Source organism: Arachis hypogaea, chromosome 5 (genome assembly GCF_003086295.3).
Source record: "Arachis hypogaea cultivar Tifrunner chromosome 5, arahy.Tifrunner.gnm2.J5K5, whole genome shotgun sequence".
In the NCBI taxonomy this organism is placed as follows: Eukaryota; Viridiplantae; Streptophyta; class Magnoliopsida; order Fabales; family Fabaceae; genus Arachis; species Arachis hypogaea.
The window spans coordinates 12,644,171-12,671,085 of record NC_092040.1 but is presented as its reverse complement, the minus strand read 5'-3'; the positions used below and the strand labels follow the sequence as shown (position 1 = coordinate 12,671,085).

The following is a 26,915-nucleotide window of genomic DNA, read 5'->3' as shown; positions in this document are numbered from 1 at the left end:
CATTAAACCTTTCTCAACAGAAAAGGCAACATACTTGAATTGTTGAATCAAATCACTAATTGTTAGCAAGTATCTTTGAAAATGGAAAGAAATTGATTTTGAAAAAGGTTTGATTGAAAAGATATGATTTGAAAAAGATTTGATTTTGAAAAATTTTGAAAACCTAAAAAAAATTGGCATTAAAAACAAAATCTTCCCTCTTGTGCCATCCTGGCGTTAAACGCCCAAAATGGTGCACATTCTGGCGTTTAACGCCCAAACCACTACCCTTTTGGGCGTTAAACGTCCAGCCAGGCACCCTGGCTGGCGTTTAAAGGCCAGTTTGCCTTCCTCACTGGGCGTTTTGAACGCCTAGCTTTTTCTGTGTAATTCCTCTGCTGTATGTTCAGAATCTTCAATTCTCTGTATTATTGATTGAAAAGACACAAATTAAATTTTTTTTTGGATTTTTAATAATCAAAATGTAACTAAAATCAAATAACAATGCATACAAGACACCAAACTTAGCAGTTTGTATACTATTGACACTAACAAAATGAGAATGCACATGAGAAACACAAAACATTCAAGATAAGAGAATTTAAAGATCAGAGCAATGAAATCATCAAGAACATCTTGAAGATCACTTAAGACACATGAATTAATGCAAAAAGAACAGAAACATGCAATTGACACCAAACTTAACATGAGACACTAGACTCAACAAGAAACATACAATATTTTTGGTTTTTTATGATTTTGTAATTTTTTTTGGATTTTTTTTTCGAAAATTATATGGAAAAGAAAACAAAGATATCAAAATTCTTAATGAGAATTCCAGGAATCATTGCAATGCTAGTCTAAGACTCCGGTCCAGGAATTAGACATGGCTTCATAGCCAACCAAGCTTTCAAAGAAAGCTCCGGTCCAAAACACTAGACATGGCCAATGGACAGCCAGGCCTTAGCAGATTATTGCTCCAACAGCAAGATTGATAGAAATCAACAAGCTCTTGTGATGATAAGTTGAAACCTCGGTCCAATAAAATTAGACATGGCTTCACAGCCAGCCAGACTTCAACAGATCATTATAAAACTCTAGAATTCATTCTTAAGAATTCTGAAAAATACCTAATCTAAGCAATAAGATGAACCGTCAGTTGTCCAAACTCAAACAATCCCCGGCAACGGCGCCAAAAACTTGGTGCACGAGATTGTGATCATCAATGGCGCCATCAACATGGTACGCACAATTGTAATATCAACTATTTATCACAACTTCGCACAACTAACCAGCAAGTGTACTGGGTCGTCCAAGTAATAAACCTTACGCGAGTAAGGGTCGATCCCACGGAGATTGTTGGTATGAAGCAAGCTATGGTCACCTTGTAAATCTTAGTCAGGCAAACTCAAATGGTTATGGATGATGTATGAATAAAACATAAAGATAAAGATAGAGATACTTATGTAATTCATTGGTGAGAATTTCAGATAAGCGTATGGAGATGCTTTGTCCCTTCCGTCTCTCTGCTTTACTACTGTCTTCATCCAATCCTTCTTACTCCTTTCCATGGAAAGCTGTATGTAGGGTTTCACCGTTGTCAGTGGCTACCTCCCATCCTCTCAGTGAAAATGTTCAACGCACCCTGTCACGGCACGGCTAATCATCTGTCGGTTCTCAATCAGGTTGGAATAGAATCCATTGATTCTTTTGCGTCTGTCACTAACGCCCAGCCTTCAGGAGTTTGAAGCTCGTCATAGTCATTCAATCATTGAATCCTACTCAGAATACCACAGACAAGGTTTAGACCTTCCGGATTCTCTTGAATGCCGCCATCAGTTCTAGCTTATACCACGAAGATTCCGATTAAGAAATCCAAGAGATAAACATTCAAGCCTTGTTTGCTTGTAGAACAGAAGTGGTTGTCAGGCACTCGTTCATAAATGAGAATGGTGATGAGTGTCACATAATCATCACATTCATCATGTTCTTGGGTGCAAATGAATATCTTAGAATAAGAACAAGCTGAATTGAATAGAAGAACAATAGTAATTGCATTAATACTCGAGGTACAGCAGAGCTCCACACCTTAATCTATGGTGTGTAGAAACTCCACCGTTGAAAATACATAAGAACAAGGTCTAGGCATGGCCGAGAGGCTAGCCTCCAAACGTGATCAAAGGATCTAAAATAATCCCCCGATGAAAATACAATAGTAAAAGGTCTTATTTATAAAGAACTAGTAGCCTAGGGTTTACAGAGACGAGTAAATGACATAAAAATCCACTTCCGGGCCCGCTTGGTGTGTGCTTGGGCTGAGCATTGAAGCATTTTCGTGTAGAGACTTCTCTTGGAGTTAAATGCCAACTTTTGTGCCATTTTGGGCGTTTAACTCCCATTCTTGTGCCAGTTCCGGCATTTAACGCCGGGCATTCTTGAGCTGATTTGAAACGCCGGTTTGGGCCATCAAATCTCGGACAAAGTATGGACTATTATACATTGCTGGAAAGCCCAGGATGTCTACTTTCCAACGCCATTGAGAGCGTGCCAATTGGGCTTCTGTAGCTCCAGAAAATATACTTCGAGTGCAGGGAGGTCAGAATCCAACAGCATCTGCAGTCCTTTTTAGTCTCTGAATCAGATTTTTGCTCAAGTCCCTAAATTCCAGCTAGAAAATACCTGAAATCACAGAAAAACACACAAACTCATAATAAAGTCTAGAAAAGTGAATTTTAACTAAAAACTAATAAAAATATACTAAAAACTAACTAGAACATACTAAAAACATACTAAAAATAATGCCAAAAAGCGTGCAAATTATCCGCTCATCAATCCCCGAGGTCCCTTTCAAACTCAAAAAGAGTGAATATCCGGAGATCCGACATGAGATCCGAAGAAGAGGTTGGGAAGTTCTTACCAACCCCATTCAACAAGTCAGAATCTTAATGGTTCAAGAGTTCTATGCCAATGCATGGATCACCAAGAACCATGATCAAAGTGTAAACCCGGACCTAAAGAACTGGCATACAATGGTTCGGGGGAAATGCTTAGATTTTAGTCCGGAAAATGTAAGGTTGGCATTCAACTTGCCCGTGATGCAAGGAGATGAACACCCTTACACTAGAAGGGTCAACTTTGATCAAAGGTTGGACTAAGTCCTCATAGACATTTGTGAAGAGGGCGCTCAATAGAAGAGAGATTCAAGAGGGAAGCCGGTTCAACTGAGAAGGCATGACCTCAAGCCCGTGGCTAGGGGATGGTTGGAGTTTATCCAACGTTCAATCATTCCCACTAGCAACCAGTCCGAAGTTACTATAGACCGGGCCATCATGATTCATAGCATCATGATTGGAGAGGAAGTAGAAGTTCATGAGGTTATAGCCTAAGAACTTTATAAGGTGGCGGACAAGTCCTCTACCTTGGCAAGGTTAGCCTTTCCTCATCTCATTTGTCACCTCTGTTATTCAGTTGGAGTTGACATAGAGGGAGACATCCTCATTGATGAGGACAAGCCCATCACTAAGAAAAGGATAGAGCAAACAAGATATCCCACTCATCATGAAATCCCTGAGATACCTCAAGGGATGCACTTTCCTCCACAAAACTATTGGGAGCAAATCAACACCTCCCAAGGAGAATTGAGTTCCAACATGGGACAACTAAGGGTGGAGCACCAAGAACATTCCATCCTCCTCCATGAAATTAGAGAAGATCAAAGAATCATGAGAGAGGAGCAACAAAGGCAAGGAAGAGACATTGAGGAGCTCAAGCACTCCATATGATCTTCAAGAGGAAGAACAAGCCGCCATCACTAAGGTGGACCCGTTCTTTAATCTCCTTGTTCTTTATTTTTCTGTTTTTCGAATTTTTATGCTTATATTTATCTATGTTTGTATCTTATTACATGATCATTAGTGTCTTAGTGTCTATGCCTTAAAGTTATGAATGTCCTATGAATCTATCACCTTTCTTAAATGAAAAATGTTTTTATTATAAAAGAACAAGAAGTACATGATTTCGAATTCATCCTTAAAACTAGCTTAATTATTTTGATGTGGTGATAATACTTTTTATTTTCTGAATGTATGCTTGAACAGTGCATATGTCTTTTGAATTTGTTGTTCAAGAATGTTAAAATTATTGGCTCTTGAAAGAATGATGAAATAGGAGAAATGTTACTGAGGATCTGAAAAATCATAAAAATGATTCTTGAAGCAAGAAAAAGCAGCGAATTCTAAAATAATAATAATAAAGTTGTGATCCAAGGCAAAAAGAGTGTGCTTAAGAACCCTGGACACCTCTAATTGGGGACTCTAGCAAAGCTGGGTCACAATCTGAAAAGGTTCACCCAGTTATGTGTCTGTGGCATAAATGTATCCGGTGGTAATATTGGAAAACAGAGTGCTTTGGGCCACGGCCAAGACTCATAAAGTAGCTGTGTTCAAGAATCATCATACTTAACTAAGAGAATCAATAACACTATCCGGATTCTGAGTTCCTATAGAAGCCAATCATTCTGGATTTCAAAGGATAAAGTGAGATGCCAAAACTGTTCAAAGGCAAAAAGTTACAAGTCCCGCTCATCTAACTGGAGCTAAGTTTCATTGATAGTTCGGAGTTTATATTATATTCTCTTCTTTTTATCTTATTTTATTTTCAGTTGCTTGGAGACAAGCAACAATTTAAGTTTGGTGTTGTGATGAGCGGATAATTTATACGCTTTTTAGCATTGTTTTTAGTATGTTTTTAGTATGTTTTAGTTAGTTTTTATTATATTTTTATTAGTTTTTAGTTAAAATTCACTTTTCTGGACTTTACTATGAGTTTGTGTGTTTTTCTGTGATTTCAGGTATTTTTTGGCTGAAATTGAGGGACCTGAGCAAAAATCTGATTTAGAGGCTGAAAAGGACTGCAGATGCTGTTAGATTCTGACCTACCTGCACTCGAAGTAGATTTTCTGGAGCTACAGAAGCCCAATTGGCGTGCTCTCAATTGCTTTGGAAAGTAGACATCTTGAGCATTCCAGGAATATATAATAGTCTATACTTTGCCCTAGATTTGATGGCCCAAACAGGTGTTCCAAGTTAGCTCAAGAATTCTGGCGTTAAACGCCGGAACTGGCACAAGAATGGGAGTTAAACGCCCAAACTGGCACAAAAGCTGGCGTTTAACTCCAAGAAAAGTCTCTACATATGAAAGCTTCAATACTCAGCCCAAGCACACACCAAGTGGGCCCGAAAGTGGATTTTTATGTCATTTACTCATTTCTGTAAACCCTAGGTTACTAGTTCTCTACAAATAGGACCTTTTGCTATTGTATTTTTATCGGGGTAGCTATCTTTGAGTAGTTTTATGCTATCTTAGATCATGGGGCTGGCCTCACGGCCATGCCTAGACCTTGTTCTTATGTATTTTCAACGGTGGAGTTTCTACACACCATAGATTAAGGTGTGGAGCTCTGCTGTACCTCGAGTATTAATGCAATCACTATTGTTCTTCTATGCAATTCAGCTTATTCTTGTTCTAAGATATCACTTGTTCCTCAACTTGATGAATGTGATGATCCGAGACACTCATCATCATTCTCACCTATGAACGTGTGACTGACAACCACCTCCGTTCTACCTTTGATTGAGTGGATATCTCTTGGATCCCTTAATCGGAATCTTCGTAGTATAAGCTAGAATTGATGGCAGCATTCAAGAGAATCCGGAAGGTCTAAACCTTGTCTGTGGTATTCTGAGTAGGATTCAAGGATTGAATGACTGTGACGAGCTTCAAACTCGCGATTGTGGGGCGTTATTGACAGACGCAAAAGAATCAATGAATTCTATTCCGACATGATCAAGAACCGATAGCTGAATAGCCGTGCTGTGACAGAGCGCGTTGAACATTTTCACTGAGAGGACGGGATTGTAGCCACTGACAACGGTGATGCCCAACACACAGCTTGCCATGGAAAGGAGTAAGAAGGATTGGATGAAGACAGTAGGAAAGCAGAGAGACGGAAGGGACAAAGCATCTCCATACACTTATCTGAAATTCTCACCAATGAATTACATAAGTATCTCTATCTTTATTTTATGTTTTATTTATCTTTTAATCATTAATCCTCCATAACCATTTGAATCCGCCTGACTGAGATTTACAAGATGACCATAGCTTGCTTCATACCAACAATTTCCGTGGGATCGACCCTTACTCGCGTAAGGTTTATTACTTGGACGACCCAGTGCACTTGCTGGTTAGTTGTGCGAAGTTGTGATAAAGAGTTGAGATTGCAATTGAGCGTACCATGTTGATGGCGCCATTGATGATCACAATTTCGTGCACCAGACATCCAAGCAACCTTCTAGTCCCATTCAAGTGAGCTCTACCCCAATCCTTGCACTTCAATTTAGAGCATGCAACCATATTGAACCTTGCTTGACATCTCTTGCCACTAACCATCTTCCTCTTACACTTAATTCCACAAAGAGCTCTAAGTTGACCATCCGTCTCTAGTAGCCTATATTCAAGTGGGAAAGTAAGGATTAAAGGTAGGAATTTTACCCACTTGAATGTTGTATTGGATGGTGATGGCTTTGGAAGAGGTCTTGCAAGCTCCACTCCCTTGTGCTCTCCTTTGATTTCTTCTACCTCTTTGCAAGCTTCCTCAATTTGAACCTCTTCCTCTTGGTAGCTTTCTTCTAATTCAATCTCTTCTTCATTGCTTACCAAGGGCATGGGAGGTTGTGCATCTTCCTCTTCTTCCATATGTGAGGGTGGAAAGTTCTCGAATTCACTAGAGTATAAACTCCTTTGATTGATTTTCTCACTTTCTTCCATAGGATCTTGCATTGTATCTCTTGGGAAGAAATTTGCTTGTTCCTCTTCCTGGTTCTTGATCATCGTCTGCACATAATTCTCTATATTTTTGACACTTGTCTTTATATCGTGTAGGAATTCTTTCATGAGGAGCTCAAGATCTGATGGTATTTAAGATGAATAAGGAGATGGTGGCTCTTGATATGCATAAGAAGGAGATGCTTGTTCTTGATATGAATAGAGAGATGGTGGCTCTTGGTATGGATAGAAAGATGATGGTTCTTGATATGGATAGTGAGATTGTGGTTCTTGATATGAATATGGAAGTGGTGACTCTTGATAGTTGGAACATGGAGCATTGAAGTCTATTTGGTTTTGACCTTGCCAACCAAAATTTGAATAGTTCCTCCATCCATCATAATATGAGTCACTACTCGGGTGTGAGTAGTAGCCCATGTGATCTCTCTCCATTATTTTTCCTTAACACAAAACACCAAAAAGGATTAAACGCACCATGTGGTAAACAGGAAAGCAAAGAAGACAATTTTTTTTTTTAGAAAAATTACTACGGGAACACCAAACTTGATTTTAAAAATTAAGAAAGAAAAATTTTTTTTTTTTGAAAAATAAAATAAATCAAAATAAATATTGATTTTTGTTTTTCGAAAAAACTTTTGAAAATATTTTTTTGTTTTTTTAAATATATATATTTTTTAATTATATAAATAAAATAAAGGAAAGAAAAGAAAAAAAAGGTATGGCGTAAGCAAAAAAAAAAGGGGTAAATAAAAAAAAAAGAAAATAACGTAAAGGAAAAAAAATTAACGTAAAGAGAGAAAAAAAAAGAAAAATACCGTCAATTTTTTTTATTTTTTTTAAAAATAGATTTTAATGAAATTAAAAATAAAATGCCTAATCTAAGCAATCAAACAACTGATAGTTGTTAATCACTATCAATCTCCGTCAACGGCGCCAAAAACTTGGTGCGGTATTTTACAACCCACACTACTAACCGGCAAGTGCACCGGGTCGTACCAAGTAATACCTTACGTGAGTAAGGGTCGATCCCATGAGGATTGATGGATTAAGCAACAATAGCGTTTGATAAGATTAGTTAGGCAAGCAGAAAAGGGTTTTGAGATATTCAAAAGATTTAAATTCGAACTCAGAATATAAAAAGGATAGACAAATAAATAAATTGGGAATAAAATATTGAGAAAGCAGTTAAGGCTTTAGAGTTATCTATTTTTCCGGATTTACTTTTCTTACTAACTATTTTAATTATGTAGGATTTAATTTATGGCAAACTATATGTGACTAGACCCTAATTTCTTAGACCTTCCTAGTCTCCTCTAAAATTCATTAACTGCCAATTCCTTGGTCAATTAATTCCAATTAAATGGTACATGATTAAATTCCAGTTTGCATGCCACAAAAACTTTAATTACCCAATGAATAAAAGGATTATATGTCATGTATCCCGTTAAATCCAGATAATTAGAATTTAGGAGAATATGTTTTCAAGCTGTTGTTCAAGTATAGAGCTTTTCCAAGTTATACAAGAACTCAAATAGAAAGAGGGTCATACTTCCGTTCCACCCAAATTCATAAGATAAAGAACGAAAACAATTCTTAAATATAAATACAAAACATAAATTAAAATAGAAAAAGTAATAAAATCAATCCATACAAATAGACAGAGCTCCTAACCTTAACCGTGGAGGATTAGTTGCTCATGAAAAAGAGAGAAAATTAGGATTGTCAGTTCTTTTTCATCTGATGGCATCTAAATTCCTATTTATAACTAATCCTAATAAATTTAAAATCTAATTATCTAAAATTAAAAATAATATCTTTTCCTAAAAGATAAGATTTGAATTTAAATTCGAATTAATTAACAAATCTTCAGTTAACGGGTGGGGACCACTTGATTTGTCCATTCTGCAGCTTCTAATCTGTGTTTTCTAGGCTGAAAACTGGGTCAAAACAGCCCAGAAATTGCCCCAGCATTTTCTGTATTATTACAGATCACGCATGTGACGCGTCCGCGTCGTCCACGCGCTCGCGTCATTTGTGCAGATTCCAGTCCACGCGTTCGCGTCAAGCACGCGATCGCGTCATTGCGATTTCTCCATTCCGCGCGGTCGCGTGAGCCATGCATCCACGTCGGTCTTCGCTGGTCATCTCTTTGGTTTCTTCTTTTTCTCTGCAGAAACTTCATCAAATCCCTCCGAATGCTACCTAAAATAAATAAAATTGCACAAAACTCAAACTAGCATCCATAGTGGCTAAAATATAATTAATTCTTAATTAAACTCAACAAATTAGATGTAAATTCACTAGAAAAAGATAGATAAGATGCTCACGCATCAACAAGTGCTCTTGGTAATTGACCATACAACTTGTTAGAATTAAAAACAATCCAGTGAAGGGCATTTCCTTTCACATAAGTTTGAGGAATATTGCCAGTCAGTTTGTTCCTTGCGAGCGACAAATATTGAAGAGATTGACTAAAACTTCCCAAACATGATGGAATCATGCCAACTAAGTAGTTGGAAGATAAAAACAGCAACTCATCCCAACTCAGAACACAACATAAAAAAATAGCAACTCTAGAATAAAATTTCAGAAAATTATGAACGAAATTAACTCAACAAACTCCACAGTAAAAAATTAAATCAACAAACAATAACCTCAGAAAATCCAGCTAATAAGCAAATCAATTTGAAACAAATAACAAGTATTATCAGAAATCATTGTTAAACCCTAAACCAACAAGCAGACGCCGAGGAGATGGCTGTGAAGTGTGAAACTGCGAACAAAGTATTACTTATCGGCGGCAAGGTGGAAGGCGAGCAACGGCGACGACAGAGGACGCAACACCGGCGAATAGAGAGAAGGCAAGCTCGGCGATGACAATGACGTGGTGGCTGCGGGATGCTGTGGCGGCGGGCTGCTGTGGCTGCACGATTGGGGCTGCGGTGGCTTCTATGGTTCTCAGAGAAGAGAGGAGAGGATATGAGTTTGTGGCTCTGGGAAGAAGAAGAACAAATGGGCCCGGCTGCATTTGATTTAGGGTTCACTACTTAGTTTTGCCATTTTGCATTTTTCTTTTTTTTAATTTAGGGTTTATTTCCGAACTGGAAACCTTCTAAAAAACCGGACGGTTCTGTCGGTTCACCTGTTAACCACCGGTTTGACCTGTTCTGTAACCGGTTTTTTGCTAGTCAGTTTTTAGGCCTAACTGGATCGGCTTGGTGACTGGTTTTCGGTTAATCCGGTTGAACCAACCAGTCCAGTTCAGTTTTCAGAACCATGCTCATTATTAACAAATTATACAAGACCATTCAGAATAAATTTATAATACAAGAAACCAAAAAAAAGTACGTACTTGTTCAGAATTTCAGTTGGTTCTTGACAGATCTTCATGTTAGGAATAGAACTTGCCTCAACAGAAGTGGCTCGATTATTTCTTCGCGTTTTTACCATTGTAGTGAGAACAACAGAGACACAAGAGATGTTAGCATTAATGCTATTGATAACCAACTCTTACATTATTCGTACATAAACCATATACCTCACATACCCCCTAATTTTTCTATTTGATGTACCCCGATTTTTATACTGCTGCAGTATATTCTAACCAATATCCGACAACCATGCATCCATCACTATACAACATATTCCCACCATCATTTATTGTAAGTCCAATTGTCACAAATTTTCAGCCTCCTACTCTCTTATATCCTTTTCAATCTACTAATCCAAGAGATACAGATAAAATTCTTAAACTGCTAAAGTCTCCACAACATCATCAGTCTGACTCTGGTACATATAATAAGGCATCAAAACAGACAAGTGTACGTGATAAGAAGATATCTACGGACAAGAGAAGAATTGTCTGGAATTCACATTTGTCTGAAAATAAGGTTGGTGTGAATGCTACCTCCATTAAAGACAACTTTTCAAAAAATAAAAAAACTCCACTAGGGACCTTGCACAAATCTCTAACTGAGGAGCAAAAGGCACTCTTAAAAAAGAGTACACCAAGTGGATATTCTATTAGCATGCCTACCCTAAACCAGAAAAAAATTGAGCACAATAAACGGAGAATTAAATGGCCATCTGTAAGTTCTCATATCACAAGCATTCGCATGAATCCTCTACGGTTACATAACTTAGTGATCTACCATTTTTTTTTGCAGTGGATCCCGATTTTATTTAAGCCTCCTGCATACATGGATTTGGATGACTTAGATATTAAAATGGCAACCTATGTGTTTGCACCAAATAAAAGAAGGTTAAATATCTCATTATCTATCTACTAAAAATTTAAAAAATAGTTCAATATTAATGTGATTCATATTTGTAGTGATGAGGTATTGGCGACAACAAACAAATTTAGCGGAACTCGTGACAATTTCAAGTCATTAATTCCCAAGGAGTGGGTACATGGGGATGTAAGTGCATAATTAAACTGCTATCTCTAGCATACTTTAATTCCTAATATATTTATTATTTACCACATAGGTGTTGGATTTGGTGGCTACTATGCTAACCATGCAGGAGAAAGAAATAGGATGTCAAACACACTGGTATTTGCCAGTTACGTTTTCGGTACGCAATGTCTTTTTCAGGCTTGTTACCATTTTTATTTATTTTATCTTATTACTTAATTGGTGTCACTGACTTAGCCCCTATTAAATTCAGCAATTCATACTGCAACGTGATACCAAAATTGAAGTTCTGTTGAAATATTATCAAAAAAAATTTATGAAAAAAGTTTATGAAGGTCTAAAAAAGGTATATGATTTATTGTATTTTTAATTTTTTTTTATTATTTAATGACATTTATCTTTATGAACTGATCTATACCTTTTATTTTTTTAAAAAAAATTATATCTAGTAATATTCTAATACGTGAAAGTTGGTACTAGATTTTTTTACATGTTAATGAGAACAATACACATTAGTATCTGGTTATTTTTTATTTGTGCAATCATCAAATAATTTTGCTAAACTCCCTACCGATTGCTATAGATAAAGAGCAAAAGAGATCGAGTATAGTAAAGCTGGTAAATTAACTTTTTCCATTTTCACTTTTATGACATTTTTTTAGGTTTCAAATATCGTCCTTTATTTAATTTTTTTCCTATATAAATAGGCAAAATATCTGGAAGATATGCTTAAGTATGACTCGTTCTATAAATACAACACTTCGTTCAGGCCAAGGATACTTGATTTTGCATTTGTGGATATGCTAGAAACAGGAAAATAAGCTCCTGGCTTGTAAGAAATATCTGTATTTGTGTTTTTCTCTTTCAAATTTTTATCTGCATAAGCTAACCGCGTCTTATTTAACACAGTAATGATTGTGGGGTATGGGTGGCAACCTGGATGATAAACTACAGGAAGACGTATAGTTATACAATAAATGTAATTTTCTTTTGCTAAAAAAAAATGCAAAGTTCTGAAAACGATTCAAACCGATTGGTTGAACCGGTCAAATCGTGAACCGAAGGAAAAAACGGTTCTGACCAAGATTCTGAAAACCAGTTCGAACCGTCAACCGGTATAAAAAGAGAATCGGTCATATATCAAAACCAAAAGATTCATAAACCGTCGTTGGACCATCGAACCGGTCGGTCGAACCGAACCAGGACCCGACCGATTTTCTAAAATTTGCTCAAAACGGTGCCGTTGGTTAGTGGAACCCAAACCAGTAACCAAAACCAATATTCTAAAAATCAGACCGAACCGATTGATCGGACCGGATTAACTGCGAACCGGCAGCATTAACGGTCCGGTCAGGCATATAAAACCACTAATCAGAAAACCGGCAAAAAACCGTTGAACCGGTCGGTCAGACCGAACCAGAACTCGGCCGGTTTACACAAAAGAAGGTGAGCTCCTTGGTTTCTTTCTCCCGTTCTCCCTTTCTTTCTTTCAGTCAGAGAAATCACACAAACGCAACCACAAAACCCTAGCACTGTAAGCCTACACCACCGCCACAAGGAGTGGCATACTGCCGCCGTCTGTCGCACTCAAAGTTCGCCATCCGTCATCTAGCTTCCCTCGTGCTCCAAGTCTTCAACCCCTGTTCGCTGTCACCGATCGCGGTTGCTTCCTCGAGCTCGGCATCCGTCGTCTTTGTCTGCTCAGCCGCGCTTCCGTCGCCGTTTGTTTGCCGTTCACGGCAGCGTCTTCGTCCGCGTTCGCTCGGCGTTCACCGTTCGCGTTCACTCGCTGTTCACCGTTCGAGTTCGCGTTCATCTGGAAGCCACGTTGCTCTGCTTCAAACTCTGCGACCAACCCGCGCCTCCACTCAGCCGTCGAACTGCTCTCTGTTGTCCCCGCCGTGAGTTTCCTAAACCCGCCTCCAGACAATACACTCACACAACACCAATACTCTTCTTCAAACTCTGCAACTTCTGATTTCTATTACAATAAGTAATTATTTGATTTGGTAGTAGTTTGGATTTTTTCATAGACTAAATTAAAGTTACAATAGTTATGTTCTCTTCTCTATCACATTGAAATTAAGCATTGAATTCTCTTGTTTCGTTTTAATTTTACCGCACTCAACATGTTTGATGAAATGCTTTTACCATATTTCTGGTTGGTTTTATAATTTCTAGCTTTTAGAAACATATTAAGTTGATTGCATGTGAAATTAGAATAATTGGATCATAGTAATTAGGAAATTTTAGCGGTACAAATAGTATCTTTGCAGAAAACATGTTAGCATGATGATTCCACTTGCATTAGTGTTCTTCTGGTAAATTTTTTAACTATTATTGTGAACTTGTTAATTTGCTAACTGTTCTTGTGTTCTTCTGTTACTTTTAATTTTTTTGTTTTGTTGTGATTCTCTGTTCTTGAATTTGTTAAGTTGATAATTTGGTAAATTATTGAGCTGCTGTTGTTTTAATTTGTCAAATTGTTAGGTTGCTGCGACTTAATTTGTTGGATTTTCTGTTTAGGCCTTGTTCTTGTTTATTTGCTAAATTGTTGTTGTGTATTTATTGTTTATTTGCTGGATATTGGTGATCATTATCTTTGAGATTATTTACTATGCAGGTTTAGTGTCATCACTGTTTTGGAATGTTTTATAATGTACTCATGTTTGTTGCTGTTTTGTAATTGCTGGTAGCAGGTTTAGTGTGATTATTGGTTAATGTTTTGTAATGTTTGGTGCTGAATGCTGATTGTTGAGTTCAATTACTTATCCCTGCAGCAAAGCATTAGAATCAGTTCATAGATTCATAGGTTGAACAAAGTTTCATTTGGTTCAGAAAGTGGTGGAATAAAGTCATAAACTTATAAAGTTTCTCTATGATATAATATCTACTAGTCATTGATTAAGCAGTTTCTACTTATTATATCTGTTTCATGAGTCTGATTGCACTGTCTGCTTTCGGTTTGCAGCATGGTATGAGAAGCGCCAAATGAAAAAGATATATTACCCTCTTGAAGGACTTCTTGCCCTCTACTTGGGTTTTGAATGGATTCAAGTAATCTTCTTAGCTTTACATTTTATATAATCTTTTGAAAATATTTTTCTGTTTTGTGTAAGATTTTCAAGGATAAACTAATTGGCAATGGTTATGTGACAGACAAATAACATTCTAGCTCCCATTATCACACATGGCATATACTCAACGGTTATATTGGGACATGGCCTTTGGAAAATTCATGACCACCGGCGTAGACTACAGCAAAGAATCCAACAGCTCAAATCAGAAGAAAGATATTCCAAGTAGATTTTGAAATACCATCCATGGCTGACACAGCTTGATGAAAAATTGTATATGTATTAGAGTTGTTAATCTTGTAAAGGAAAGTTGTATAATTATGTTAGTTGAGATCTCTTACATACAGAATAAGCAAGTTCTGATTACAAAATTTTCGAGTTATGAATGTTTTCCAATAAAATGGGGGAAAATATTTGGTGAAACAAATAGCACATTTACTGTTCCATTTAAATTATCCATGGAACGTTTTATTTGAACCACTAGCGATCATGGGGTGAATAATTCACCATGTGACATAGTGGGGTAGTATATATCCTTTACGGTTCCCCAATGTTGGCTGGGCTAAATAAGAGACAAAAAAAGACATACAAGTTAGGTGCTGGTTAAAGTCAAGCTGTAAACGCAAAAGAAAGTAGGTAAATAGATAAGCATCTAAACAATGTTACATAAGATTCTTCATAAAGAAAAGGAATTTATTTTGGGTAGATAAAACTGAAAATTTTAATTAAACATTTTTCACATGGAGCATTATATATCACCCAAAAAGGAAAAGAAAATACATATTAGTAATAGTATAAAACAACATATAACTTAGATAATAGTGTACTAAGTCAACTATTTTCATAAGACTAGTGTAGAAATCAATACCACCAAACTTCTACTTCATACATACAATGAATACAGAGTCACTTAAGGTCTTCCTTCAGCTTTAGCAGGAGTGACATATTTATAGGCCGTGGAATGCTAGAATGAAGTTCAACTAGTAGTCTCAATCTTCCTCTAACTGAGCGATGATGCTTGCAAAAACTCGATACCCTTGAGACATATCCGTAAAAAGGCAGTACTCATTCTGGGCATGGTATGTAGCCATTAGACCTAATTGTAACATGAAACGTAAGTGAGTAACTTGTTTCTTATCTACATCAAGATTCAACGTGTATAAATTTGTTCTTAGGAAGGCCATACCATATCCAGCAGTTTGGACATCAAAACCTTCATCCTGCGGTAGATAAAATAAGAGTTCAAGTAAGGGATCTGAGTGCTAACTGCCTACAACTAGAAAAGATTTTTAATTTTTGCCGAGCAATGAGAATGTATTATCACCTGTAGCTCCCGAATGAGTGGCAAGCTTCCAGTAATTGAGTAAGGCTTCACATGCCCAACTACTTCAGTTGCTTTGGACAAAACATGGTAGCCTCTGGAATTAAGATCACAAGCTATTCCATAATTTGCCTCATCAAAAGTTAGAGTAATGTTGTAGAAGAATGCAAAGGAAGCCTTAATAGCTACACATACGTGAAAATTAAAAATCAAGGGATCCAAACCTTAATAGCTATATATAGTGGAGGATAAATAAGTCAAACCTTCCCCTTAAGTCATCATCAGGCAAGACATATTTTGAAACATGACCCCGTGTTTCTAGCTTATGTATGTTGAGATTAATGTTGTCCACATATTCTTGCAGCTTTGTCACTACATCCTTCACACTGAACAAAGTATTAGACCGCAGGATATGCTTGAAAAATCATTGAAATATCTGATTCTCACATGTTTTCTTCTACCTTTAAGCTATCGAGGAGCTGATGTATTCCTGCTAGCATTCTCTCTCATAAGCAGGGCTAGCTATGAAAATGTTGCCAAGAAAGTAAGATTGGTATATACTTATTATTATTATTGTTCTTTTTTCTCTCTACTGTAGACTAGTTTTTTCTTTTCCTCCTTTTCCAGTGGATTCCTGAGTTGAGGCATTATGCTCCTGGTGTTCCAATTATTCTTGTTAGAACAAAACTTGGTTAGATTCTTGTTCTTTCTTTACCTTCTTGATGTTTGATGCCCTTGTTATCTACCTGATAACCTTCAGCATGATAGTAGTTCCGTGATCCTGTGAAGTTTCATCTTATTATCATACTAATTGCTGTCTTTTACTCATACTGTGTTTCTTTTATTATTAGAAATTTGGGGAATAGATTCTGGATTCCAATGTCATTGCTGTTATTTTTTCCCTTTGATTGCTTGTTATTCAGTAGTGGTTTAGAGAAGGAAGTTCATCCTCGAAGGTTATCTAATTCATGACTTTAATCAAGAATTGATTCAGATATACCAAACCATTTCATGGAATGCTTTCTTAATTTTTCCCTTTACCTCCTTGTTTAACTAAAAGGCTAATGTAATGATTGTTTTAAAAACTAAATTGCTGTTGATAAATTTTGAAAAAACCTTAATTTATGAAGAGTATTAGGAAGTTTAAAGTGACAGAAGATTGCTACTACCTAACATGAGTAATTTGCCGTGGTGGAGCCTAGGGATGCCGCTGGCCATAAAGCACCTGCATCTGAAGACAAAAAGGGGAATAATTCGAGTTCCACTTTGCAGGCTGGTTTACCTCTCAAACTCAGGTCATGAATGAGTCTCAAGCGAGAAACAAGAATGAAGAGATAATAGCAAAGGTCACAAACTGGAGCACCCCTAAGGAACACACCCCTCTGAAGAGCCTCTTAGGTGAGGCTGCTCACAGCCACAGCCCAAGTTCTCCAAATTTGGAAGAGAACTTGGCAAGCAGAAAGAATAGTAAACTTCCACAAAACAATGGTTCTGGATTGACAACTGTTAACTCCATTCTAGGTCCTGATTCGCCTTCAGCTCAATCTCTGATAAATGACGCTGCAAAAGAATGGAACTCACCGGCAAGATATCCTACGGAAATGAAGAGGGAAAAGAGGAAAGCCAAGAGCAGACCATATTGGATACAATTAGTATGTTGTTCATCAGTGGATCTTTAGAGAAGGCAAAAACTGCCATATGATGGTTATGGTTATAGTTATAGTTATTTTCATGCTATTTGGGGTCTTGTCTGCTTCTAGAGTTGAGATACATATTTTGATCATGCGTCTCATTCTATTGAACTGGGTAGCCTCCTAGAAGTTTGGTTGTATATTTGAAGCATGTTCAGTTGCCATTATTGTTTATGTTATTTTAATGTATCATTATCATGGCTTTGGTGCCTTGTTATATATTGAAAATCAAGAAAACATTGTGATCTTGTGAGCTTTACAAATAGGGAGGATTTTAGTCCAATATGTAAGGACTCAACCTTTTATTATTGTTGTGTTTTGAACTTCCATCCAAAAACTGTTAGACGTTTTGAAGTACATAAATAAATAAATACTGTCAATAATAAGCTCGCTATTTGGTCCATAAAAATACATGTGAAGCAGAAGAAAATAAATTCATAATCATAATCTTTTTCTTATGTGCAACTGATATAAGAATGATCCAATGTATATACATGTAAGCAGAAGAACAACATCTCAACCTTGTGAACATTGAACCATTACGTTCTAAATCAAGAAGTTCATTAATCATTTAATTGCACGTATAACATTGTAGAAGTTCATTAATCAAGAAGATTATCGACATGACTGATCTCACATATAGATAAAACTGATAAACTACAGACAGATACATAAGAACAAACAATGTTATTCAACCAACTTAACACAAAATCACTTGGTTATTATTCTCATCAAACTCATTGTGCTATTTTATAAATGTCTTCATATTCCACAACTTTGAGTACCCTGCCATCATAGGCACCTCTCTCTATCTGCACCTTTGCACAAAAATGATCCGTATCCACTCCCAAAAGTTTCGCAGTTGATCCACGATATGCACCATTGACAATTTTTACACGGCCCCCAACTTGTAGAATCACAGTTTCAAGCTCTTCCTGATCGACTCTCAGCACATGCTTGCTTTCAAGCATATCAATTTCCCCAACATATTTGTCAATCACCTTTCTCACCACACCCTTTTGCTTGTAGTACCCCTTCTCTGCCAAGGCCTTGCTCATAACCTTAACAATGATTCCCTCACGCAACCAATAGTCCTTCCTGTTGATTTTCTCTTTTTTCTTCTCCTCCTCCCTTATCAATTCTTCCAAGGTTGAGCCGAGCTTTAATTTCAAGCATTCCTTACTGTATATAGTCATAAGAAGCTTTGCCAAGAACATCCTGGAGCCTTCCAACGAAGCTTCCATATGCCGGCAACAACATGTTTTCTACGGATACTATTATCTCTTTCCGTATTTCATAGCTGCCAAACCATTTAGACTAAGTGCAACATATTTCCTCAAATTGAATGTTGAACAACTTTAACTTCTCTTTCATGGACTCAATTTCTACATCTTTTGCCAGTGATTCGTTGTTGTTGTCTAGCTTCAACAAGCCTAGCACCTCATTCCATGAGCTTCTTTGATAGTCTTCAAGGTTTTGCTGGAATTTTTTTGTGTGCTTTTGTATCCAATCATCACCCAAAATTTCAGTGAAACTATATCGTTTGACTCTGCCAAAGTCTATCAATCAAGCAGTACTCATTCTGGGCATGGTATGTAGCCATTAGACCTAATAGTAACATGAAATGCAAGTGAGTAACTTGTTTCTTATCTACATCAAGATTCAACGTGTATAAATTTGTTCTTAGGAAGGCCATCCAGTAGTTTGGACATCAAAACCTTCATCCTGCGGTAGATAAAATAAGAGTTCAAGTAAGGGATCTGAGTGCTAACTGCCTACAACTAGTAAAGATTTTTAATTTTTGCCGAGCAACGAGAATGTATTATCACCTGTAGCTCCCGAATGAGTGGCAAACTTCCAGTAATTGAGTAAGGCTTCACATGCCCAACTACTTCAGTTGCTTTGGACAAAACATGGTAGCCTTTGGAATTAAGATCACAAGCTATTCCATAATTTTCCTCATCAAAAGTTAGAGTAAGGTTGTAGAAGAATGCAAAGGAAGCCTTAATAGCTACACATACGTGAAAATTAAAAATCAAGGGATCCAAACCTTAATAGCTATATATAGTGGAGGATAAATAAGTCAAACCTTCCCCTTAAGTCATCATCAGGCAAGACATATTTTGAAACAGGACCCCGTGTTTCTAGCTTATGTATGTTGAGATTAATGTTGTCCACATATTCTTGCAGCTTTGTCACTACATCCTTCACACTGAACAAAGTATTAGACCGCAGGATATGCTTGAAAAATCATTGAAATATCTGAATCTCACATGTTTTCTTCTACCTTTAGAGAATTACTTTGCAAATGAAATATACTAGTAAAACAAAGAATAAAAAATTGGATCCAAAGTTCCAAAAAGAGCACAACTTTGGCCATATTATAAGATGTTGCTTACTTGTAAAATGGGGTTAACCTGCAACACACAAAATAAAAACATCACTAATGCCATATCAAAACCATTCCTAAAAGAAAAATCTAGATTGATTGTAATTTCCTAGAGCATAAACCTAACATCTCCTGAAATAGTACATTCCCCTGAAATTTGGTTGATTCCACCTCCAGGATCTACAGTAGAAAATATAATCATGAATATTGAAGATCTTATATTAAAAAAGAAGTACTAAAGTAATGATTTGAGCCCACAAACTTATAGCTCCATTGGGTTGGTTTCATGGTTGATGCGGTGGCAAACCCATAGATCTTTGGGGCTATGGTCTCAGGTTAATAAGGGGGGCTTCTATTATCTACTAGTACGACGGATTCTAGATTGGTCTCAGGTTAATTGGTTTTCACATCTTTAGCCATCAGTGAACAAGTATTCAAAAATAATTTCGGAATTGATAATGTAAATCACCTATTAATTCTTTTATGGACGGACAAAGTTCAATATGAAGTTCCATGCTGAAGTATAGATATAAGTAAAGGAATGCAAAAACTGAGTTTGTATTGTGAATGGAATTAAGTCCAATACCTGAGATCATATGATTATATACAAACCCGTACACTCTGAGATAACTAACTGCCAGCAGGCACTAACAAACTATAACAGCTATAACTGACTCCAACGGATGGAGAGCATCAAGTTGATCTTCATGAGTTGAATAGTTAGGCATCCAAGGAAGAAATTGAGGAGCTCAGCTTCAAAGCCAAGATCAATTTGCCTTGACAGGGACAAAGACATGAAAGCAAAAGAAGCACTCGAAATCATGCTTAGTAGGTCTGATTTTCCATTGTTAGATTTATTACAAATTAACTAACAACAATTATTCAATAATTGTTATAAAAAAATTACCTAGAAGCTAGAAGTCCTAGAACAGAGCAGAGTAGATCCTGGGCAAGAGGGGGACAAGGGCACGACCGAAGGGATGACAGGTGGAACAGAGATAGCGCCGGCGACGATGGAACAGAGCTGCTCGACGGAAAAAGGAGGCGAGCCCGGCGACGATGGAACCGAGCTGCGCGACGGTGCTTTCAAAGCTGAAACAGTAGCTGCACAATGGTGGAACAAAGCTGCACGATAACGACGGTGGCTTCGAAGCTCGTTTCGGCGACGGCGGCGGGAGATGGACGGAGGCGAGGGAGTGAGATCGATGACGGAGAGAGGAAGGAGGAGCTCGAGGGTGATGGGAGGGATGAGTTCGCGTTTAGCCATTGTGTGGAGCTAAGGTTGTTGGGTTGGGTAATTAGCTAGGGCATCCCAGCAAAATGATGGCATCTTGCGTGCGACGTACAGTGAGACAGATGAGAGAGATCGAGTAGCAGAGAAAGAGGATAGGAAGAGGAGAGAAGAAGATGAAGAAGACAATTTTGATTTTTTGTTTTTTTAATATGTTTAACACAAATGAAGAATAATTTTGATTTATTATTTTTTTAATATATTTTTGTTTTGTTGTTTTAATTATTTGAAATTATAATATTAGGATTAATTGAATTCTAAAATTTGATTAATTTAAAAGGATATTTTTGTCTAATCAAATAAAAGAAGGATGTTTAAGTTTTTTTATAAAATTAAATAAATAAATATTTTTTATTTTTATTTAATTAAAAGGATATTTTAGTAAAAGTGGTGATATACTATATATTTAAAAAAGAAAAAATTAAATGTTGACGTGAAAAATAAATTCCACATGTCTTATTGTTATTTGTCTATATTTTAAACGTATTGATACATATAAATTTATTATCGTACTATAGCAAACACCTTTCAACTAAGAGTTTATATATTGATATCTTTTTTTTTTTTTTGGGTTACATCATACAATGTTGATATTTAAATTATTATTATCGTTCTTGGTAAAAGAAACATATGTATTTGATATAATTTTTGGGTCAAACTAGCATCACATATTGAATCCATGAAACAATTGGGTTAGGCTAAAAACATATTTTGCTTTCCCTACTAATCCTATCTAACCCACCAATTGAATGAGTGGTTTGGGCCTAAACTCCATAACATCCAAACACTTTTCTTTTGCTGTTCTCAATTCTCATGACTCATGAGACTACAAATTTACACGAGTATGAGACTGAATTTAGCCGGACATGGTGGTTGTTGGCCAAATTTGGCTGCTACTTTGAAAGACAGATATGTGTATACCACTATACCTACTATACCTAGCCTTTCTTGTTTGCATCTCTAGCTATTAGCTACTTGTTAGGTCCTCTGAATCCTTCTATCTACTTACCATGCATAAACACAAACACACTGTTCCATACACAGAATCACGTGAAGTGGCAGGCTACAAACAAACATCGCTTTCTGCTATTAATAGCTTGAGTATATAATTATGGCAATGCTCATTTGCAGTTGCAGGGTCATGGATTATCAAAAGCCAGCAGAAGATTAATAGATTTAGATCCTAAAGCCAGAAAGTAGAAAATAATAACTGTCAACTTATCAGGTGTTTTGTTAACATTTTCTTTGATGTTTTCAACTAATTCACATGTTTACAGATTAATTACAGCCGTAAACTTCTTGAATATACTTAGAGTTGGAACCCTTTTGCATGCAGCATACTGCACACGCAAAGAGACACAGAAACTTTCATAATTCCAACTTTCGCTCTATTGACATGTTTTCTTCTTTGATTAGGCAAATGTATACTTCATAAACATCTGTGTCTGCTCTTTTTTTTAATTGACAAATATTTAAGTTATATAAAAATTAAAGAATGAATGACTATGAATGTTCTTTTAAATCACATTAAACGTATGCACACGAATCGGGAATACTCAACATATTGGTACAGGATGGATAGTTGACTTCCAATGGTTATGTTTGCGATAAAGGAAATATATACTGCCAAGATAGTTAAGGGTGGAAAACTAAAAAGAACACAGAAACCAGAGATGTCACAATACAACCACAACAGTAAAATTTGGTTTTTATATTTCTCATCAGTTTCTTCAATAATTAGCCCCACTGTTCAGTTATTTATGACCATGTAAAAAAGTAGACCCAACACTCTGCTCTGATGATACAATTCAATGCCAAAGCCAAAAGTGTAAATAGGTTCAACCACTTCAAAAGCAAATGAGATGTTACAAAACATTAAATAACAGAGGAGACGACTGCCAAAAGCTAATCCCTAATTTGATGTAAAAAATCCACAGAAAACTGCTCTTACTGCCTCACTGCTCCTTCTGACCTTTGGATCTGACAGGTTTTCCAGGCTTGATTATGGATCCAAGAAGAATCATGGCAATAGGAACAACAGTTCCAACAAAGTGCACACTTCTGAATGATGCCAGAGTTTCATGCAGACTTAATACCTATTTATACACAAAAAGAAAATCAGCAAACAAAAATTTATAATATTATGACTAAGATAAATGATGTATTCACATGAGTAAGTATGACTGTGTGAGCAATCAAATTGCACATGCATGTATGTGATTGAATTTGCGTGCAGAAGAGAGAGAAAGAGAGAAGACAAACCATGAAACCAATACACGAGTAGTTCAGAACCAAAAGTGTATAGGCAAAATTGATGAACACCAACACATTCTTAATTGCTGAAGGCACTGCTTGCTGCCATCTGTAAATGACTGCACAAAAAGAAAGAAAGAAAGAAACACGAGTCAACTACCTGAAGCGAAGTAAGAAAAGAAAATTAGTTAAATCCAATTTATACCTCGGGAACCAGCAATCATCAATGCTGACTGAACGAAGAATATGATGTAACCAGGATATAATCCCTGAAATAACAAAGTCCATATGTTAATATTTTTTATCTTCTTTAAAGAAGATTATTATTCATTCATTTATTTTTTAAAATGAGACCTTCAAACTTAAGAGTTAAAACATGGACTCAGCAATTCATTTATTTATCTTCTTTAAAGGAAAATTTTGTGAATGAATAGACCAAAAGAAGTTAACAAATATGGTTATGCCTCTTATCAACCATCACAACCTGCTTGAGTAATGAATTTAATGACTTTGTATTCCTTCAAATCTACCATCCATTTCCAAAGCCAGAGAGTGAAAAATGATATCAAGATGTAAAGGAAGAATATATGCAACCAATGTCTTTTCTCAGAACTCCAATGTATGCATCATGAAAAATTCATGCACAAGCAATTCCAATCCAGTAGCTTATAATCTTGAAGTGATAATAATGCATATAGAAGGTACAATAATCTTGAATACAATAATGTACTCACATGCCATATAGCACTGATGGTCTGTGTGGCAAGTAACTGAAAGAAACCAGGTTTCTTCCCATTCTGAACAAGCCTATCATAAACATCTGAGGAAAAACAAACAATAACATTACTACTTGTGTTATAGCCAAATGTTACAATGGTAGGTAAATAGACAATCTATTTGATTCGCCATCATATATTGCCTCGTTTATCAAAATGAAAAAAAGGAAAGAGAAAGGAAACTGGCTGTTGATTAACAAAAATATATGTTAGAATTCAAGAACAGAGGTTATTTCAATGTTACCATGTGGATAGAACGATACAAAGTCTTATGGCCAGTTCAATGTCAGGAATTGAGAATATCATGCTGTCAAGACCCTAATTAAGATAAAATGTTTGCCTAAAATTGAAAGAATTCAATATGATACTAACATAGCTAATAAGTAAACGCTAAGCAAGAAAATCATCAAAAGGCAAAAACTCACAATGACGAAGCCAGGTGCTGACTTGAATGTTCCACACAAGTGGCAACACGACTGCACTCTTGGCAAACTCAACACCTATTATATCTACATTCTTTGCGCGATCCCAGCGGGGCTTTGGCGGAGTAGATTCTGTCCAGCCACTAAAACCCAGCCCAGAAATGATCACAGTAGCCTCTGAAATCGACCAGATGAAATAATATTTCCAGCGTGCTGTGAAACCAGACATATATTGGTAACCCAACCGTTTCCAGAATCCCCATTCTTGGTATATAGGATCATTAAACCTGGAAAGAGGAAAGTAAGGCACCAGATATAAATACAAGGCCATGCAAAAACCAGCTTGCAGGATAGCTCGTAAGGTTGCCCCATATGGTGATGCAGATCGCCCTTTTGCTTCGGTGCTCCAAAGCTGCAAACAATAAAGACTCTAGCATTGAAATCACAATTACAAGAACCGGTATAAGCATGAAAAATGAAATGCTTCAACCAACTTAAGGAGCATAAATTTTAATCCTTGAAGCACAATCAACTAAGCAAAAGGTTTTGCAATAGTGATGAATGATAAACGCACCCCTTTTCCTTCTGCCCAATCGAGATAATCCTTCATTTCATAAACCGGGCCAGCAAAGTGAGTGCCACAACAGAGGCAGTAACCAATGTATTCAATTAGTGAAGGCAATTTAATCAAACGGTTTTTCTTCTGAGCCTCTCGCAAACCTTCCTCCTTCAGTAATCCATCATTATAATTAAACGCACAAGAGATGACTTTAAGAGTCAAAACCATCAAGGCCCCTAGTACAACAATAACAACATCATTAATAACACTATTAGGCACCAGCTAAGGTCCTTTTGTACTAGCCGATACTTTTCCTCTGTAATTTGATTTGGATTTTGCTTTATTATAACGTCAGTGGTTAGAACAAGGAGAAAAATTAACAGCATTAAATAAGGAATTAGCGGTAGGTGAGTCTCACCGGTGGCATCGATACCCCCTTCCTTCCATGCATCACCGCTCATGTAATATACATGGCTACACACAAAACCATTTAATCAATTACAAATAATTAAAAATAAAAATAATTGAACGAATAGAGCATAATAAGGGAGAGTTGAAATTACCAGCCAATGAGGTAACCGAATCCGAGGAAGAAGGTGAGGATGCCGCAGCGGGGGCGATAGAGAAGCATGGAAACGTAGCCGAGTGACATGGGAACCAGGAAGTGGAGGTTGGAGGAGAGACCAAAGGAGAGGTAGGAGAGGATGACGCCGACGGCGGCGGAGTAGAGGTTCTTGGAGAAGCCATAGGGGACGAAGCGGGAGAGGAAGCTGAGAGGAATGGTGGCAACGAAGCACAGAAGGAAGCGAAGCACGGGAACAGAAACCCCTATGGCTGCCGCCATGGAATCCATCTGCAGCTCCTCCATATGCGGCGTCGTTTTGAGTCAGACTTGAGAGTTCAAAGACTCAAAAGTGTTTCCTTCTGGTTTCTTCGCTGTAGATCTACTTTAGCTTCAGTTACAGCCTACTTATCTCTGTTGTACTTATGCTTCTCCTTCGAACTGACGACAACCCTGCCATTCAATTTCAATGCCAACCAAATAGATTACAACAATTTCCATTATATCTGTAGAAAGTACAATTATGCCCTCCGGTACCTATATGGCTTCAATGCTAATGGTAGTTGTCTCGAGTGCAAGCATGGAATTTACCGACGAGTGTGGGAATCTGATATGCGAATTTTATTTTATTTTTAAGACTGACAGATAGTAATGTTTTCCGAGAACTCCGCCAGGCGCCAGCCAGAGCCCAGAGCCCAGAGCCAATGCTATTGCTATATATAGTACTTCGTACTAGTACGTTTGATCCATCTAATTTTATGTACACACTAGGAAAAAATTATTATACGCCTTAATCTCTGTTTACATGGAGGGGAAATGCAGGGGAGGGAAGGGAAGCATTTCCTTAATTACATTTTCTAAAGAATTTTCGAACTATAAATAAAATAAAAAAAATTATTAGTACATTATGAAATTCCAATACATTAAAAATATATTTATAATGTTTTGGTTAGGAGAGTAATTATAAATGATTTTTATAAAATGATGATCAGGACTTAATACTTAATTTGATTCTTAAATTTGTGGTGGAATTCAATTTGACTCTTAAAATTTTAGCTTTTGAGCTGATTTTCATTAACGACGTGTTGATTTGATACATTAACTTGCTGTTATTTGGATTTCTTGCTCAAGTTTCATATGATCGAGTTTAGAAGCTTGATTGCTGCTCGTGAGTTTTAAAATTTTTAAATTGAATTTGTTATTAACATCTTCGTGAAAATGTTGGAATTTCATCAAATTTATAGAAGATCTAGTAGATCTTAATCATATGAAACTTAGGCGAGAGCCAAAATCTTGACAAATTAATATGCAAAATCAATGTCATTCATAGA

General features: G+C 36.7%; 3 protein-coding genes and 1 non-coding gene across 11 annotated transcripts; 1 reads left to right on the top strand and 3 right to left on the bottom strand.

The window, feature by feature from the left end:
- Window positions 1–14,638: 14,638 nt before the first annotated feature.
- LOC114927747 (uncharacterized) lies at window positions 14,639–15,774 on the bottom strand. 2 transcript variants are annotated; one of them, XR_011881811.1, is made up of 4 exons: window positions 15,645–15,774; window positions 15,507–15,540; window positions 15,214–15,416; window positions 14,639–14,882 (listed from the first exon to the last, which is right to left on the bottom strand). It is a non-coding gene; the product is annotated as an uncharacterized protein (transcript). The 2 variants fall into 2 exon arrangements; XR_011881810.1 differs by lacking the exon at window positions 14,639–14,882 and having other exon boundaries at window positions 14,977–15,416.
- A 57-nt stretch (window positions 15,775–15,831) lies between these two features.
- On the top strand, window positions 15,832–17,595 carry LOC140184664 (uncharacterized). Of its 4 annotated transcripts, none has more exons than XM_072236708.1 (3): window positions 15,832–16,185; window positions 16,269–16,332; window positions 16,914–17,595. In XM_072236708.1, exons 1-3 carry the CDS (start codon window positions 15,967–15,969, stop codon window positions 17,318–17,320), a joined length of 690 nt encoding a protein of 229 aa, XP_072092809.1. In that variant the 5' UTR covers window positions 15,832–15,966; the 3' UTR covers window positions 17,321–17,595. The 4 variants fall into 4 exon arrangements, 1 of the variants encoding a protein (XP_072092809.1); XR_011881805.1 differs by having other exon boundaries at window positions 16,002–16,185; window positions 16,844–17,595; XR_011881806.1 differs by lacking the exon at window positions 16,269–16,332 and having other exon boundaries at window positions 15,915–16,185; window positions 16,844–17,595.
- Window positions 17,596–17,871: 276 nt separating this feature from the next.
- On the bottom strand, window positions 17,872–21,170 carry LOC112800823 (acetylornithine deacetylase). Of its 3 annotated transcripts, XM_072236709.1 has the most exons (6): window positions 20,629–21,145; window positions 20,308–20,497; window positions 19,844–19,901; window positions 19,732–19,749; window positions 19,162–19,544; window positions 17,872–19,057 (listed from the first exon to the last, which is right to left on the bottom strand). In XM_072236709.1, the coding sequence occupies exons 2-5, from the start codon at window positions 20,315–20,317 to the stop codon at window positions 19,391–19,393; spliced, it is 240 nt and encodes a 79-aa protein (XP_072092810.1). In that variant the 5' UTR covers window positions 20,318–20,497; window positions 20,629–21,145; the 3' UTR covers window positions 17,872–19,057; window positions 19,162–19,390. The 3 variants fall into 3 exon arrangements, 1 of the variants encoding a protein (XP_072092810.1); XR_011881808.1 differs by lacking the exon at window positions 19,844–19,901 and having other exon boundaries at window positions 20,629–21,170; XR_011881809.1 differs by lacking the exons at window positions 19,732–19,749; window positions 19,844–19,901 and having other exon boundaries at window positions 20,629–21,170.
- Window positions 21,171–22,686: 1,516 nt separating this feature from the next.
- Window positions 22,687–26,402, bottom strand: LOC112800821 (lysophospholipid acyltransferase 1). 2 transcript variants are annotated; one of them, XM_025843224.3, is made up of 9 exons: window positions 26,122–26,402; window positions 25,586–26,037; window positions 25,441–25,496; window positions 25,038–25,258; window positions 24,467–24,875; window positions 24,000–24,085; window positions 23,471–23,534; window positions 23,275–23,384; window positions 22,687–23,108 (listed from the first exon to the last, which is right to left on the bottom strand). In XM_025843224.3, the coding sequence occupies exons 2-9, from the start codon at window positions 25,888–25,890 to the stop codon at window positions 22,968–22,970; spliced, it is 1,392 nt and encodes a 463-aa protein (XP_025699009.1). In that variant the 5' UTR covers window positions 25,891–26,037; window positions 26,122–26,402; the 3' UTR covers window positions 22,687–22,967. The 2 variants fall into 2 exon arrangements, with proteins under 2 accessions (XP_025699009.1, XP_025699010.1); XM_025843225.2 differs by having other exon boundaries at window positions 25,586–26,281.
- Window positions 26,403–26,915: the final 513 nt, after the last annotated feature.